The sequence below is a fragment of the Passer montanus genome, unplaced genomic scaffold, assembly GCF_014805655.1.
Source record: "Passer montanus isolate IOZ18808 unplaced genomic scaffold, ASM1480565v1 scaffold17, whole genome shotgun sequence".
Classification (NCBI taxonomy): domain Eukaryota; kingdom Metazoa; phylum Chordata; class Aves; order Passeriformes; family Passeridae; genus Passer; species Passer montanus.
This window is the reverse complement of record NW_024364270.1, coordinates 3,124,797-3,143,644: the sequence shown is the minus strand read 5'-3', so window position 1 is coordinate 3,143,644 and position 18,848 is coordinate 3,124,797. Positions and strand designations below refer to the sequence as shown.

The following is an 18,848-nucleotide window of genomic DNA, read 5'->3' as shown; positions in this document are numbered from 1 at the left end:
GGAAGCAGGAACAAGCACTCATGATGGAGACAGGACAGCAGTATGTTACAGACACATAGCTGGTGGAAAATCCCCACCCTAACCTTGGTTCCATGTTAGACTTTGTTTTGCTGCATAGAGGCAGCATCCCTGAGGCTACTATTAAACATAAATGTGGTTCAACAGCAACCACTCCTTCCTCTGTTCTGAGCTGCCAAAGACCAGTGTTGAGAGTCAAAGCTTTATTTTACTGGGATTGCTCACACTACAGTCTCTGGGGTATATGCTAGGATAATTTACAGTAACCTCAGTGAGCCTAGTTTGACATCTTAAAGCCATCTTTGACACAATGTGCTCAGGTGGGTTCAGAAATGTGTAACATAAAAAAACCTCTGGTCTCAGTCACTGCCCCAAATTTCCAATAACTTTCAGAGCAACTTTATTATAGACCGTCATCAAGTTTCAAATTCTGTAACATTCTGTAAATGTAAGAAGCGATTTTCAGTACACTTTTTTCCCCCTACTGATCCATTTCCATGCATTTTCACCTTTAATATGAGGCATTGATAAACCAACAGTCATGACAAAAGAATCCTTATTTTTATAGTTGATTGACCATTTGGCATTAATTTATCACATGACTATCTTCCTGTAAATGCACTGGTATATAAAATATATCAAGATGTATTTAAGAACTCCAGCTGCAGAAATGCACTGGGAAAGTTAACATTTGTGAAGCCTCTGCAAGATATTTTTTTAGCATGTTTTTACAAAATTTCTTTTATCCACAAATACCAAATAGATTCCTACAAAATTTGACAATGTTAAGTTACTCAACTTTTAAAATACTGCATCCTTTTCAGAACTGGATTTGCCCTGCTAGTGTCTTCTTTCTATTTGAGTATGACTGATAAGCTTAATGAGCTTATCTGATGAGAAAAATCCAGTAAGACAATCATTATAATGCCTGTATGATCAAATAGCACTGACAGCACTTAAAGATTTAGGTATCACCTGGTTTTTCTCTTCTCTTTTTACTAAAACAAGCCTGATTAAAGTTTCCTGTTCTGAAAAAGAAACTACTTGTTCTCTTCCACTGCAAGTCCCAAATTTGTTGACTTTTCAGAATGGAGTGATGGTTAACTTGAAGAAGGGCCTGCAATTTAACAATTTCAATAGTTAAAAAAACCCATGAATTTGGATCTGTCACAGGATATCAACTATTTGCATCTGATGAGGAAGTAGTCGAAGTGGTCCTTGCTCTCTCAAATCCTCTCAACTGAGATTTCTTATAAGTCATTTCCAAAATCCAAGAATCAGGAGTCAGATACAGAGCTAGAAAGGACTCGCCATTAAACATTCAGTAGTCTCTCTTCACTGTTTTAGAGATGGAATATGGCCAATTGTTAGGGAAGACTGCTGTCAAACTGCTACTCATTATCCTTCCTTGTCATGCTTTCAAATTAAACATCTTTTGGGTAACCTACAATAAAGATTTAAAATCCTTTGAAGGGATCAGTGCAACTAGATACACAAAAAGAATTATTTGTCAAGATGTAAGAAAAGCTCCTCTTGAGGAAAAAAAAGGTTATCAAACTGAGAGGAACTGGCTATTACTGCTGTAGTGCCTATCACTTTCTATAGGGGCTAGAGAAGCAAGGAGAGAATGTGTACTTCCTTTCTTGCACAGCACTGTTTCCTGTAGGAGTAATTTAGCAACACAGATCAATACAGCCAAGAAGCAGAAAGAGAAGCCCTCTTTTCACAGTGAACCTGCAGCTGCATCACATCCCAATTACTTGCCTGAATGCACAAAGCAGTGGAAATAGGCTGAAAAAAATAGTTGTTTTAATCTATCTTTTAACATCCTGGTATTGAACACCATCTAAGATCTAAACTGGCCAATGGAATATGAACAAGTATGCTGTTCCTCCCAACAATTAAAGTTTAGTTTATGGCTATATAACATGGCAATCAATTTAAGGCTTTGGCCAAGTTCAGTAAACCTACATCTTAAAAAAAACTAAGACTAGAGAAATCAGCTTGAAATAAGTTTTCATTTTAGAGTAGAGCAATTTATAATTTTGATCATATTACAGTAAAAATTTATCTGAGTCAAGCTATTTTCTGTTATCTTGGGCAGAATAACACTTTGTCATAATGCTGACTTTTTCATGGACTCTCACTTTTCAAGCCATCTCAAGACAAGAAACATTCCATATCCTCCACAACTCTCAAAATCATCTCTATCTCGTTCTGCTCAATACAGGGGCTAATGACAGCTCAAAAAAAATGCAGGAGCAAAGCATGAACATTGTTATTTGATTAAAAAAGCCTAAATTTATTAGACAGCTATATCACTGAGATGTACAGGCTTGCCTGTACGAAAGGAAAATCTTGGTGTTGAGCAGAACCCTCCAAAGAATAGCAGAAGCAAGTGCCCAGCACTATAAGAGCTAGTGAGCTAGTCTGGGGACCTTGTTGAGCTTGCACAGCAAGTAGTGCTAAGGATTTTGGTCATCATCTGCAACTCCTTGACACAACTGTAGTAAAAGTTATCTTCATAGCATGATGGACTTCCCAACTCCTCAAGAAAAGCTCCTAGGATTTGATGCAGACTAAGATCAGCAAAGTCAGTGAAATGTAAATAGTTAGTAAATTAGCATATTCTAATAAGAAAAGTTTTAAGCAGGTTAGGATTGTGCCTGAAAGCCTGCTCAAAGTTAGTTGCATTCCCTTTAATGAACGAAAAACAGTATTTCACAGAAGTACAACCCAAGAAGTGATATTAGAAGTCCTGAATTGCCATTGCTGAGGCTCTCTAGCAACTCAAAGGAAAGGTTAACTCAGCATCTTACTCAGCAGCCTACCACCAGCAACCTCAGTTTTTCCAACATTCCTTTTTTTTCCTACTTCTCCTTTTCATTCCACTAAAAGCAGAAAATGGGATGTGGCTGGCTCCAAGTTTTATTCCCATACTCTACTATTGGTATCATTTAACTGTTTTCAGCTTATGGAGATTCTTGACCTGCATTTTTACATTTTTCATCCTGACAGTATCCAACATTTTTGGAGACCTCTATTTGAGATCTAACCACTTTCCATAATTCATACCTTTTTGCAAAGCTTTTTTCATCTGGTTTGGAAACTAAAGTAGAAATTTAGTCACTAAGTTCTTTAAGAACTGTAGGTGGTTTTCTATGTGGCAGAATGCAAAAATGCCTGTCCACAAAACATGTGAACACTGAAGAAAAGCATGTAATATAATCAAGGTAACACTCAATTACTTGACTGCTTCAAAAGACCATCCCATACAGTTAATCAGGCCATTGGATACCCCTATTTTGGAATCATGTGCAAGACCACTGCTAACCAGATGAAGCCATCTCTCCCCGTCTTTGCAGCTAGTTACACTCATCTTCAAATACAACACGTTGCATGTCCTTGTCTGAATCAGTCTATCCCATCTTTTATAGCTTCTGAAGCAAAGTCTAAGTGCAGTATAGTGTCCATAAATAACACCCAGCAGAGAGACATACTGCTGCATTAAAGCTGTTGGACTTTGGCTTGTTGGATTTTATTTCAGCAAGTGATAAAGTTTCATAGGCAGCTCATGTATTCATAGTAGCAGCATCAAGACTGTGAGCAAGCACTTAGAAGTTGTTTTAGAAAGGTATTGTACAAAGTGCTACCATTTTATTTTAGTATGTATGTGAGTAATCTCTGTCAAGATACACCCTGAGGAAGTGTGCTCAGTGTTGATTTACACATGCTGTAGTGGGTGTCTGGCTATCTGCCCCACAACAGAGGTACTTCCTAAAGACAGCCAGCCTTGTTCTCTTTCACTTCTCAGAAGAATGAAAAATAGCTTACTTGTTTACAGCCACAAAAATCAGCAATAAGAAAACAGTTCTCCTTCAGACGCACAAACCAGGCAATCCAGATCAATTGCAAAATTCAAGACGCTTGAAAAGCAAGTCACATACTAGTAATGCCAAGTTACTTGAGTAAGATCCTGCTCAAATATAGAAAACCAAGCTATTTGTGCTTTTCTGTATATCAAGAACAAAAAACATTCTTGCTATCTTTGACAAAGATGCTTTTTCCTGGAACTGTTGTATTTTGTCTGCTAACAATGAAAAGCTGAAGTCTTATGTAAATCAGTCTAAACAATTCATGTTTTCACTTCTGTCTTCAACCAGCTTCCCTGACTTCACAAAGCTATACTTTTGTCCAGTTATATAATGATACCCTGCAAACACAGGTTTTAAGTTCCATAAATCAAGTCCAACCAAACCACAGCTTAGACAGGAAGGTTTCCAGTGAATATTTATGTTGTAACTTAAGTAAGAAAAGTAACTTCAGAATTTATTTTAAAAATATTTCACTAATAGCAAGCAGAACCCTTTTAGTATTACAAAATTGCAGACTTCTTTATCCCCACCTAGGTTTTCAGTAGTAATAGTTTTAATTCCGTAAGAGACTTAAGAGCTAGTATCAACATGCCTTAGTTTTGTAATTGACAGAAGTCACATGGGATGCCCCTACCACACCATACACTAAAAACTCTTTAGCTGCAGGCAGAAAGATACATTCTACACACTGCTTCAACTAAGTCGAGTTGAAGTTGGGCTGTTTGGGGTTTTGTTTGCAGAGATGGAAAAAATTAAATTTGAATCAAAAAACCTTAAACTGAGGCAATTCCATTCTTGAACATCAAGACTTGACAATTTCACTCTTCATATATTGTATCACTTACAAGGCTGATTGTCAGATACCAGTGTTAGATCAAACCGATCTGATTTTCAACTTTGTCAGAGCTCACTGTTTTTAGATATGTGAAAGGTAACAGTGTTGCTACATGTTGACACATAAAATCACAGATTTTAGGTTCACACCAAAGCTCTGCACAGCCAAGAAACTTTATCTATACTAGCACAAACAGACACCTTTCTCCATCATGCACACAAACACATCAGAACAGTACAGTAATGGTAGTCTAAGAAAAAGTATCTACACCACAGTTAAGGCAGAAAAGGAGAAAATGCACCATGATCAGTTGGTATCAAAGCCCTCTATTATTTCAGAGAAAATAAAAATCAGATTGAAGACGGCACACTTCTTATACAGACGAATTCATTAGTACTACTTTTTTGTGTATCAGAACATACCCACACCATTCAGTGCATTCATATGCAATACTAAATCTACCTTTCAGAAAAAGGAAGGCCAAGGATATTCTACTTTGTCATAGACATCACCTTTACTGTTTTTCCAAGCATGACAACTTAAGTAAAAAAAAAAATCAGAGCACAAAATATTTTGAAGTTTCAGCTACCACCACTTGTGTTCTTTTGTGATAGTAGTTTACACATTTTTTTCTGAAACCCTCCTCCTGAAACTTAAATGGGCTTTTTCAAAACACTTCACAGGAGAAAGAGCAAGTTGGGAATAAGTTCAATTCTGCCTCGAGTCCCCTTAGTTATAGCTACATCTGGCAAGTTTCACATCTTCAATTTAATCACTCCAAATTAGAAATTCTAGTTAATGCCAATTAATTGTTCACTCAAGCCCTACAGGGAAAAAAAAATGCTCATGAATAGTTTATAATGCTGTCTTTGGAAACAAATGTATTGGAGCAGCTAAAGAGTTTCCCATGCATCTGGTTTACTGGCTACCAGATAGATGAGGGCTGAAGTTGCTTTGACTTTCTGGGGATCTTCTGAGAGAACAAAGTAACTGCAGAGGCAAGGTATGTGCATGCACCAGCTGCTTTAGCTGCAAGTCAAACAAACCTCAATGTTAAACAGCAGTTTACAGAAGCATTTTCTTCCAGTAAGGGGATACTCTAAATACTGCTGCTTGCCAGAAATGGATTAAAGAATTGCTGTAGCTATGGATGTACCCAAAACAAAGCTGTTTTCAGGTAGGGGAATAGAATGAGCAATTTAACAGTGCACATGAAAAGCTTGCATCTTTCACTGACTTATTCACTTCACAATCACAGACAAGACTGATGTACATATTTCTGCACCTGCAACTGTAAAAGCAGATAAAATATTTAATATGTAATTTACAATGTATTTTATCAGCTTGGCATACAGATGAACAGAATATATCAAAGTAGTTGAGTTATAGGCTTGTGGAGGCCCTGCAAAAATATTAATTCAGATATCTGCTAATTTAAAAAAAATCAATTTGCATTTTAGAAGTGATACAATTCCATCTACCACAAAGTACAAAGAGCTGCAAAAACGTATACCATTCCAACAACAATGTATATAAGTTATTAAATAATGATCTGATTTAAAAGAATATAAATGAAGCCTTTAAGTAGGTCTTTTCTACATGCATATTATTCCTTATTAAAGAAAAATATGTAAAAAGGCCATTGGTAATTGCTTTGTTAACCACTGTAGAAAACGCCAATTCTCTGGTCACAGACGCCACTAGTTTAGCACTTAAGGTCTCTGCAGTGTTACATGTGATTATTTTTAAATACTGTTAATTCTATTACTCCATTGGTAAAGAATGTGTGACTTGGAATATGGCAGTCTTCATATTGAGAGGGCAGTGATGCACAGTTTTATAATTATCCAGAAGAACAGCACCCTCCACTGCTCTGTACTTGTGGCTCATCATCAATGATCTGTACACCTCGCCTTGCTATTCCCGACTGACTGGAGCCATTGCCTCTTGCTCTTTCATCCACTTGAGCAGTTTCTATCATTCCTGTAAAGAAAGAAGTGTATTAGATGACATTCCACTGTATTTTTACATTAATACTCTGCTCTCTTAATCTATCTGAACTATATGCACAGAGAGAAAAGTTCAATAAGAGCAGTTCTCCTATTTGTTATGCAGAACTAAGTACTCAGGTATCACATGGCATAGCTGCAACAACATATTAAATCTCTTCTCTAAAGCACCCAATATATAAGAGCTCCTGGTAACTAAGGGAGACTGTAGTGATCCTCAGGTGTCCTAGAGTTAGCAACTTCAAAAGCTAGATTTACACACCCATATCGGTAACACTGTTAAAAAAAACCCAACCAAACAAACAAGAAACTCTGCCCTCCCAAAAAATCCCCCCCCAAAAACCCAAAGCAACTACCTCTTCAGAAATGCATGAGACCTTTTCCTTAAATTCTTTTATCACATAAATACAAGGATGATTTGCTTGTGTTGGATTTTATCCCACATTCCACGATCTTTACCATTTAAAATTTCTGTGTAAAATTTGCATCATTAGAGCTTTGAGTTTATGATTTGTAATTTGAGAAGAATTTTGGAATAGTATGAAACAGGACTAGAAGCAAGCAGTGGTGAGACCAGTAACATGAAGTTTGATTTAGGTTACTACTTATGCGTGGTAAGTGGAACAGCAGTCAGTGCTCCAACAAAAGACCAAGACATTTTTGTCTTGGTCTTTTGTTGGAGTAGAGCATGAATTTGCAATATTGTAAGCATCCACACATCAGGTTTCCAGAGCTGTTACAGAACTCAAGTGACTGAAGTAGACTGAAATTAACTCAGTTCTAAGTAGTACTTTACTCTCAAACTTTTCTGTATGGCTTGAAAAGCATTTCTGAACCCTGAAGCATTTTCTGAATGAGCTGCTTACCAACAAACTACATAATACTTACTTTTGCAAAGGTCAAGAAACAGTTCTTCAATTCCTTTGTTCTGTTTAGCTGACGTATGATAATGTTTTGCTCCAACAGACTCAGCATACCTGTAGAAATGCAGATACGGAGCTGCACTGTAGTAAAGGACTCAATCTTTCTAAGCCACTTTACATAAAGGAATAAGATGATCACAAGAGGTTTTATTCTGACTTCAGAGCTAATCTACACATGCTTATTTCATACAAAAAAAAAAAAAGGAGATGTGTGTTTAAAACAGCCAGGACTGATGCAACACACTAGATGAAATTAAGAAAATTTCACGTCTAGAAAGGGATTTAAACTGTAAATGTTGACTTTAATCACAAACAACTCTCAAGCTACAGTTTGGTCAGCCAGGACACCCTGTGACTCAGATACTAACAGAACACTCAACAACTGGCAGGCATAAGCCAGCAGTGCCTAGCTGGCTGCTATGTTAACAGCATCACGAGTTTATTACTCCAGCATAATTCTGCAATGACTGTTTCTATTAGTAATAGGTGTGACTTACATTTCTGCTTCTTGCACTGAAACATGTCTCTCTTTTTCCAAGTCTATTTTGTTACCTGTTGAAAAGAGGTTAATCTTTTAAGACTTTGTACTCTAAAATTACCCAAAAAGAAAGCAGACATGTAATCATGGTACTCCATTTTCTGAAGCTGTCCCAGTAAATTCCAGCTCTTACACAGATCTCACTTTCAAGAACACTATGATTTGAGAATCTCCTTTCACACAAGCATTTACAGGCTAAAAGGTGCTACTTCAGTAGAGAGATCAGGACAGCTAAATGCCTCCACCCAATTCAGCCTTTTGCCCTTTTTTTGTGATTTATTAGCGCCTTCCTTGTGCTGTAGAGGTAATTTTTGTAATGTCCACATACCTATCTCATGGAAGTGTTTTAATAATCAGATCTTATTTAAATCTAAACCCAGCACTTCTGTTGTATTCCATTTGCATTGAAATTTCCAATCTTTAAGATTCACTCCAACCTGCAAGCACTTAATTATCAAAACAGACAAGAACCTATCTATGCCACTGAGAGAAGCCATGAGTTTGAATACTTGAAAGAAGGATAATATACATTTTTTGTTAAACTACAGTCTGTACCATGCACTTCTAATAGTGTATAATTAAACAGAAGCCATGAGTTTGAATACTTGAAAGAAGGATAATATACATTTTTTTGTTAAACTACAGTCTGCACATGTCTGTACCATGCACTCCTAATAGTGTATCATTAGCTTATTTTTTCAATCAAACGCTTATTTTCCTCAATGTCATCTACTAAAACTTCTGGATCCAGTTTAATTCTAAATATCTAACATAAGCTTTACCCCTTCACATGTACAAGTTGTCAAAGCAGCATTTGGAAGATGCTATTAATCAAGAGATGTTTCCAAATCAGTCATGTTGAAAAAGACTTACCTACTATACATAAACAGATCTCATTTCCCAACATTTTTCTTAATTCCTTAACCCAGTTTTTTACCTGCAGAAAGAAGAGCAGTGAGCTTGTTTTCACTTGATATACATCTTAGATATCTATCTTAGGCAGCATGGAACCATCCCCTTTCCTTTATTAACCATCTTCTCTAAATTTAAAGCAAATATGTTCAGAGCAACATAAATGAAAAAAAAAATTCTTCAGATGGCTACACATGGCCCTTGTTCAGCAGGTTTTATTTCACAGGTGAGAGCAAATGACTTACAGGAAACAGTTCAATTGCTCCAGAAATCTAACTCACCACACTCAATATAGCAAGTTCACTGCATGGGCCACTTTAGGTCAGACATGAGATCTTTCATCCACAGGCACTTACTGACAGACCACAAATAGTACTTTAGAGGTAAACCCGAACTAAGCTTTTCAGGTTAGATTCTAACTATAACAAATGATTATTTAATGAGAGAACAAATGGGACAAGCATGTCGAGTCAGCTGATGGTAGGGTATCTGTTAAGAAATCTGTTGTCATGAAAAGTTTGAAAGTTGTATGATCACTGCATTGACTTAGGAACTGCTATTTTAAGGGAATAATTGTGAAGAGAGGCAATCACTTCAAGAACGTAAAAATAAGTTAGGCTACATGATCCAGCAGTACTTCTGCAGTAATTTCTGTAAATCACCTTTCCCTCTTTTTCTGCACATTTAAATGTTTTGGTATCACAGGGTTTTACTACGTAGGACTCAGCATGAAAAGAAACAAGTTGAAGTAGTGTCCACAAGTCACCACCATTCTGCAGGTGGCCACAAGTGTTTAACTGCTAGCACAAATGCTTGACTTGCTCTACACCACACTATTTAAATTAGTTAAACTGTTGTGGATCTGTACCCTTAGACTATTTCTATCGCTGCTAACCCAAGCCTTGCCCATGCAACCACACTTTCTCACTTCTCTCTACACAGAAGTCCAACTGGTTTTGCTGAAATTTGCTTAAAAAAGTGTCACCAGCTTTCAGCAGAAAAATCCTATAGAGTGGTAGCACAGGTTGACACAGAGTGGAAAAAACCAATCAAATTGATCACCTAACAGAGCCATAAAATAATTAGCCATCAAATGACAGGTTTTGATGAGGATTTGACAACAAATAACTTATCACAGAGAAGGTAATGTCTCCACTATCATGTACTGCAATTTCAGAGTTCTCAGATCTGTAAAAGGTCATGTCACTTAGCATCTTTTAGTAATTTGGTTTATACAGTAAAGGTCAGTATGGCATACCATGACAACAGTCCATGTTTATGTTTACAGCCTGTCACAGCTAATTTGCACAGCTGCATCACAGATTATTCTGAGTTCGAGGGGACTCACAAGGATCACAAAGTGCAATTCTAAAATGAAAGGCCCATACAGGGATCAAACCCACAACTCTGGCATTATTTGCACTGTGCTCTAAGAAACTGAGGGAATTCTTTGGTGTTCTTGGAATAACCTGATAGCAGGGAAGTCAGTCTTCAAAAGAATACTAATACGCTGTATACTTCCACTGCATGATCTACATTTGCAAATGTAAGATATATTGTTGAAAACAGAAGACTTCTGTTTACATATATCACAGATTGTCTTTCAACCAGCTTACAGTTTAGATGTAAAAGCTGCCCAGTACCTTTTGAAAAGAGTCTTCATCTGTTATATCATATACTAGAATAGCGCCATTAGAGTCCCTGTAGTAGATAGGCCCCAATGCGTGAAATCGTTCTTGACCAGCTGTATCCTGCATTTAAAATACACTTGTTAGCATTAAGACAAAGCAAGCAATACTTCAAGGAACTCCAAATACTTTATTAAGAAGTGCCTAGCACTTGTGATATAGTGAGCCCAAGTAACTTTTTTTTTTTAAGAAAAACATTTTAATTAGCTAAGGAGGAAAAAAAAAGAAACATACCCATATTGCAAGGTTTACTCTTTTCCCACCAATATTTAGTTTCTTCGTAAGAAAAGATGCCTGGAAAGCAAAACAGATTAGAGTTAAGTTTTACACACCAAATACATAATTCCATTTGAAATTAATTAATAAAGTATCAGAATCAATAAAAAACAAATTTCCAGATTGAAAGACTCAGTAAGCAAGAAGGCTATATCAATACTAAGCCAGTTAGTAAATTCATTATAGTTTGCCAGCAGTCTATTCTAAATAAATTTGAGTTAAGCCAATAATTTACTACATCTTTCTGCAGTTGTTTTGAATGATTTGGGAAGGATGAGCTGTGTGGAAAGACTCTGAATTCACAACACTGATAAGCCTAAACTGAACACAAAGCATTTCACAAGACTATGCGAAGTCTGGGTAGGAACAAGCCTAACAGGATTTTTAATCTGTAGGAATTAGGCAAAGTAGTTCACTATTACTAAGATACTAGAACCATAAACAATTGTTTTATTTTATCACTAAATATCTTGGAACATTATTATTTCACAAGTTTCCTTGTCTGTAACTTTTCCCTTTTTTGCTGAAGTGAGCCTACAACTCACCCTCATCTGTTTTTTGGTTCTGTATTTTTGTTTGTGTGAGCTGAGAAGCCTCAGAATAAGCATAAAAGCTGCTTTAGAATTCTACTACTTGAATTTCTGGAAATATTTTACAGGACCAGAGCACATTGCAAGATTAATCTAATTTCAGTAACTTGAGTAGGTCTATTTTCCTCCAAATTTGCATGATTCACATTTTCAGACACCACCTCGGTTACCAGGTCTGTAATTTGACAGCTAAAAAGGGAATATAATTTAACACAAGTTTAATGAACCAGAACAGGGTCTCAAGGTGTTGATGCATTAGGAACTTGCTCTCCCCATTCTAAAGATTAGCAGTAACATGTTATATCAAACAATTCAGTTACCAAGGGCTAACTTTTTTCTACTGCCTTAAGTTATAGGGAATTTTCATTTCAGTTTTACCTCAGTTTGCATTTGGGTTCAAACAAGTACTCAGCGGTATTTTATGATACATTCATCACAGATTATTTTAGGCTGGATTGCAGCAGCTCCTCAAGAGGAGTTTTCTGTACAAGCACTGACCAGTCACAGAACCAAGAGTCACATGTGTGGAAAGTGCCATGGGCCAGACAAGCTGTTTGAACCAGCTTGCTGCTTAACTACACAAGCAACCAGAACGCACACAGGAGACCACAGCAGTTCAATGCACACCAGCTTAAACTGCTGTCGAAGTGCCTTTCGGGAGTGCTGCCTATGTTACAGCTGAAGTAATTCAACATTCAGTTGCTAGAGCAGCTCCTGCTCTTCAGCTACTTCCCTGGCATCTGTATGACTCAAGGTGAGATGACTAAAAAAACCTTTTTCATCTTTAAGGTGTATCTTGCCCCAAACCTTCCCACAAAGTCTGCTAAAAAGAACAGAGAGAGAGATCACAAACCAGAAGAAAAACAAACACTTTCCAAGAACAGATAGCAAAGAACTGATCACTACAACCCTTATGTTCTACATAACTAAAGCATTAGCACTACACTACCCTCTCAGTCTACAGTGAGGGGACTCACTGTAGTGTCAAAAGTCTGGAAAAACTTCCAGACAGCATTTGACCCTCTAACCAACCCGTAACAAAGAGCTTAACAGAAGAGTAACAAATCTTCAACATCAGAAAACTTTTCTTTCTTTAATTAAAAACTCTAGAGAAAGTAGTTGATGGCTTTAAAACAGCTGTCCCTGAGGATTAACTCATCAGTAGTCTTCATCGTTTGCTGTGTTACACCACAGTTTAAAGGCCAGAAGCTTGGAGGCAACTTCAGAAGTTGTAATTCACCAACAAACACTTGGGCCACAGGGAGAGAAGCTATTGTTTGACAATATTTTATTTATCTGCTGTACTACAGTACTCAATATTCTACTGCAAATCTCAAAGGAAAAGCTCTTCTGAGGAATGCTTTCTTTTGTCATAAAACCAACAATCCAAATCCACTTGGTTGATGTGAATTTTGCACAAGTGTTTGAGACTCAACTTCTGGGCAGAAAAAATCTCTCATAGAAAGGGGATTTATATTTAAAAACACAAAGAACTCAGTATCCATAAAGTAATATCACTGTATCTTTAGACAACAACTCAGTTAATAGCACAAGTATATGTCCTATCTGATAGAGCAAAAACTAAAGTAGGTTTATCTACATAGGTTAGTTTTGCTTCAGTATAACCTGTCCTTCAGGTACTACAGCTTTTACTAGGAATACTGTCTTTTATCCAGATATAGATTTTCAATAAAGACTCCTACATGCAAGTCAGGCTTTTTTATATTGCAAAAACATCCACAACCACAGGAGACTGTGGCAAGGGTATTTAGCACTGGGTTATCATACTTGCTTTTGTATTAACACTTGATGTATTTGTAATGACTAATTTTTAGTCTATCTAAAGTCTTCAGTCCATAATCAAAAAAGGAGAGACATTATCCTCTATCAGTCAGATACCCTGATAACAAGCAGGTTTGTCAGATAAGATTGGAACTTGATATTTGAAGCAGTCACTGTTAGTAATGAGCAGAAAGCTTTGTGAACATGCTGAGGAACCATCAATACTATACTACAGATTTAATTCTTCATTCTTATTTTGTTCGTATACTTGAGGAATACAGTTAGCAGGCTCTGCTCATTAATTAGTAGGTGTGGGTACGTGTGGTGCATTTGCCATCAATAAAACGCATTTTTACATCCACAGTGGCAAACATGCCAAAGACAAATCGGCTAATACCTTTTCACCTTTCAACTCACATATACCTATCCCAAGCCATTGTGAGCTTAGTGTGGGAGAAAAAAAAACAACAACAAATAACCAAGTGAATAGCAGGACTATGCAGTTTTTAGAAATTTGGGAGAACACAACATATAAGCAAGAGCCTCAACTTCTGTTTTGAGATAGTTTCGAGAAAAAGCCAGTTGCCAAGATTTTAAAGTCTGTCAAGTTTCAAAATCAGTTTTTGACTACCTACAGGGCATTAGGTAATTGCACACAGAAAAAGCTTCAACATTATCTCTAATGTTCATAAAAATTACTGAATTGAGTACTAGAAGTCTGAGTTGTGACTCAATTTACAATCAGCAGCTATTCTCCATATCCTTTCAATTACTATCACAGGTCATTTTTGCTAGGACTTTCAAAAACTCACAGGAACATGGTTAATTGAAATATAAGTAATTTCAAACAACTCTTTGAAGCTTCTAATTTTCATATTTTGACTCTACTGTCTTATGACTGGTTTGAAAAATACTTAGGCGCTTAGAAAAGAATAATGCAATTATAAGAGCTAAAATTCCAATCTTTTGATGTGGCTGTAGGAAATATTTTCTTTCTTTTAATTCGTTCTTCTATGAGTTCAGTTTTTTATGCCCACCAGGCCCTGCTAGGAGCTGATAAAGAGGCTTGAGTAGAACACAAGGAAGACACAGCTGGAAGAGTCTCCAGAAGTCACTGAACAAAGGCAGGTGTGTGGCATCTGCCCTTGAGTGCTTCGTGTTCAACAGAAGCAGGTCAGGCATACAAACACTGCATAAAGCACTGAACTTCCTTATATTGTCTTTCAATCACCCCCAGCTATCTTGAGAACCAAGACAGTTTTTCCATGTTATGCCAAATCCATCAAAGCAATCAGGAACTCCATGATTACAACCACATCAGCAGCTCTCTTGGGTTGGATATTCTGCAATCCTCCACACATTTATGAGAGCAGTATTCAAAAGTTGTATTTACGCTGAGTGATTAAATAATAAAAAGTATCTACCCAATTTAAAAACTCAATAGTTAGACAGTAGGTTTACTGTTAGAGTAATTCCAGCACAGTTCACTTGATATCAATTTATGTCTTATAATTATTGTATGAAGATGAGGGCACTTACTTCAATATTTCAGACAATGGGAACCAATTCTAACTGCCCTGCCAGGTCTGCCTACAGGTTATGAATTATATTAATTGTGTGCAAAAACCCCTACTTTTCCTGCCTCAGCTTTTCCACGTTGCTGTAACTAGATGCTTTCTTCAATGAATCAGTAGCTACTTTCAATTCAGCATGCAGATCATCAACATCTTAAGTAAATGACTTGATACTAACACAAACTACAGCAACACATCCCAGCAGGCCCCTAAATCAGAGGTTCCAGTGCACTCTGGTTGGCATTGAGAGAGGGGAGTGGGGAGGGAGGAGAAACTGCTCCCTTTTAGTCGAAGTCTTCTGTTACCAGCACCAAAGAAACTAACCTATTTCAGTATAAAAATAATTACTTCACAGTAGAATAAAATCACTAGAAGTTTCCAGAAGGTTACAGTCTCGCCACCCTCTTTGTTGCAAACATACTGGAATAGAGTACCATGCAATACTTTATTTTTTAAGTTAGAGAGTATTGTGGATGGAGAGCCTCTTGCCTCAATATCTAGTGATCTCCTCATATGATTCATCACTGTCACTCCTTTGCTGGACCAGGAGCAAAGTATTTATCTAATTTTGGCTTTATTGGAACAAAAGGAATTTGGTGCATTACTTTGAACTGTTGCCATGAAACAAAGCAACCTTATCAGATTAAGCCTTTTATCTTAAAAAAAACCAAAAAAAACAAACAACAAAGGATGCTTTGCAAACATGTTACTTCATTACTTAATCAGATACCCTAGTTTCTCTTCTCATCTGATTTTTAAACTATCTTTTAATTTAATAGTGGAAGAACTCACTTCAATTTTTTTTTTCCTAGAATGGTAAGACGTAGGGAAATAAAAATAATAAAGATAATATTTAACAGTGCACATGATGCATAGTAAGATTCAACAGCAATTGACACTGTATTTCACATATGCATCAGTAAGAAGCATATATGGCCAAAGGGGCTCAGAAAAGAAAAGCAAACAACTTGATAAGCAATGAGCAGTCAGTTAAAAGACACAGGTAGCAACCACAAACCTGGTTACGGTGGAGAAATGAAAGCTCAGTAGGAGCTGCAAGCACGTGCTTCCACTCCTCAACACACCCCTCTCCAGACAGTCAAAACCAAAAGCTCTGGGCCACATTATCTACAGACATTTCCTATCAGCATTTTGGAGCAATTTAAAAGTGTGTTTCATGGTATTTATGACCCAAGTCTGTATTCCAATGCAGTTTTTGTTCATAATTTTAGGTTTTCCACTACAGATTGAAAGAACAAAAAAACCCAAACAACAAACATAAGCCTCACTACCTAACAATCTACTCGGACCTACTCCTAAAACATGGAATGTGAGAATTCAGCTACACGTGACCATTTTCATGCACTTCAATGATTGCTTTCTCACTGCTACACTTCTGCTGCACCTCGGACACCTACAAGCTACCAGGCATCTCTCTGGCATGACAGCTACAATCAGTGTCCTATAAACACCTTGCCTAGTAAACCCAATAGTTTAACCCAAAAGCTGGGTATGAAAACAGGACAACAAAGTCTAAAACATTCTTTTTACCTCTTCACAGAAAAAATGGAGTAATGTTACCTGTTTATTAAACATTTCCTGTACTGCTTCTAGTATATCTGTAATGCTTTCATTTTACAGAAAAGTTTCACTATTAATTACTTCTGAGATACAAAATTCAAGAAGCTTCCCCTAAATGCATGGGAGTGGCACATAGCTTAAAACTCTTCTCTTTTTAACACCACCTACTATTTTTTCTGTACTTCAAGAAATTCAAAATTAGTTCAAAACCCACTACTGGTCCACTAAGTGGCATGATTTATTTCTATATTTGAAAAAAGAAATATTAAGAGTGGCATACATTGAATCCACACTTCTACCTATGCAAGGTGACATCCTGAAAGACTTAACATACCACTAACAAAACGAACTTCAAAACGTGTTTTCTGAGAGCATGTAGAGTACAGGCAGCTTATTTTGTACCACGGCATACATGTCATCCATCACTAACTAGTAGGCCATGAAAAAACCCATTACTTTCAAGCAGGCACCCTGTCACATTTAATGTGTGGAACATCACTTTGTAGCTCTTTTATAACAACCGACAGTACTACTGAGAATCCAGCCAAAATTCAGGGAGCTGTCGTGACAAGCAGTTCAGCTTTAAGAACCTTTCCCATTATTAAATCATAAGCCTTAATCTCATAAGCCATTTTGTGAAAGCTGTTCTCCTTAAACAAAAACGCTCAGACAGTGCTAACCTTAGGATCTGAGAACATGAGGAAGACTATGATTAACAGAAACGCAGCACGTATGAAACACTTAGTCATCAGTCCCCGAACAACGATTACAATAACAACAGTACTTTTGCATCATACTTTCCAAGATTCAAATGAAGACATTCATACACGTAACTGGAAAAAACGGAGCAGTTAGTACGCAGAGTACACACGAGGCCTAAGCATACTGAAAGCTGAAATCTGAGGCGTGGAAATAAAGAGAAAACTGGCTTGCAGCAAAGTCGGCAGGGCACAGCCACCCTCAGCGAGCGGCGGGGTGTCCCGGCAGCCGCTGGGGCCGCAGCGCGGACACGGCCGGCAGCGCCCGGGGGTGCGCACGGTGAGGGCACGACAAGAGCGGGACCCCGCAGCCCGCCCGCCCGGCCCGCACCTGCAGCGTGGTGATGTGCTTGTCGTTGAACTTGTTCTCGCAGTAGCGCAGCACCAGCGAGGTTTTCCCCACGCAGCCCTCCCCGAGCAGCACCACCTTGAAGGAGAAGCTGCGGCCCCCGGCCGCCGCGCCGGCCCCCGCCGCCATCCGCGCCCCGCCGCCGAGCCGCGCCTCACATCAACGGGCCGCACCGCGGCGCCGCCGCCGCCCACCGGGACGAGGGCCCGCGGGGGAGAGGGGCCGGCGGGAAGGGGAGGCACCGGCGAGGCCGCGGAGACAGAGACCGGAGAGGAACACGGCAACCGAACCTGCCCGGCGGCCGCGGCCCCGCTGCCCCTAATGGCGGCTTCTTCCTCCTACGTCACGCACCGCCCGGTCACGCGCAGCCCCCGCCGCCAATGGGAGGGGGGGACGCGGCGGCGGAGCGAGGCCCCGCCCCCTCGGCGGCTGATGGGCTGGCCCGGGGGCGGGGCCTGATCGGGGGCGGGGCCCAGGCCGGGATCCCGCGCGCCCTGCGCCGGTGAGGAATGGTCCCTGGATCCCGCGCTGAGCTTCCCTCCTGCGCCGGTAGGGAATCGACCCGGGATCCCGCGCTGAGCTTCCCTCCTGCGCCGGTAGGGAATGGTCCCGGGATCCCGCGCTGAGCTTCCCTCCTGCGCCGGTAGGGAATGGTCCCGGGATCCCGCGCTGAGCTTCCCTCCTGCACCCGCCGAGCGCTCCCCGGGGAAACCGATAGCCCCTAATAAACAGCGGCACGGGTTTTGTGTCACTTTCGTTCCTGTGAACTAAGCTACACTAGTCTCTAAATGTTTGCAAAATAAAAGTCCGTGATAAAGTACTTTAAAACAGGGATGTGGGAGCAGGTGAGGAAAAAGGCACGAGGAAAACGTTCTCGGGTCGCGTTCCTCGCTTGCAGGGGTCCAGCAGAGTTTCGTACACAGGAATTGGATAATTGCCTTGTATAATTGGGTGTTATTCCTCAATTAAAAGCAATCCTCACAAACCGATCCCGCGTTCCTCGCTTGCAGGGGTCCAGCAGAGTTTCGTACACAGGAATTGGATAACTGCTTGTAAAACTGGGTGTTATCCTTAATTAAAAGCAATCCTCCCAAACCGATCCAAAGGACTGCAGCACAACCTCTCTCTAGTGATGACTTA

General features: G+C 38.9%; 1 protein-coding gene across 1 annotated transcript; it reads right to left on the bottom strand.

Moving 5' to 3' along the window:
- Positions 1 to 401: 401 nt before the first annotated feature.
- Positions 402 to 18,069, bottom strand: RAB21 (RAB21, member RAS oncogene family). Its single transcript, XM_039703883.1, has 7 exons — positions 17,691 to 18,069; positions 11,033 to 11,092; positions 10,754 to 10,861; positions 9,072 to 9,135; positions 8,158 to 8,212; positions 7,626 to 7,714; positions 402 to 6,711 (listed from the first exon to the last, which is right to left on the bottom strand). The coding sequence occupies exons 1-7, from the start codon at positions 17,835 to 17,837 to the stop codon at positions 6,572 to 6,574; spliced, it is 663 nt and encodes a 220-aa protein (XP_039559817.1). The 5' UTR covers positions 17,838 to 18,069; the 3' UTR covers positions 402 to 6,571.
- Positions 18,070 to 18,848: the final 779 nt, after the last annotated feature.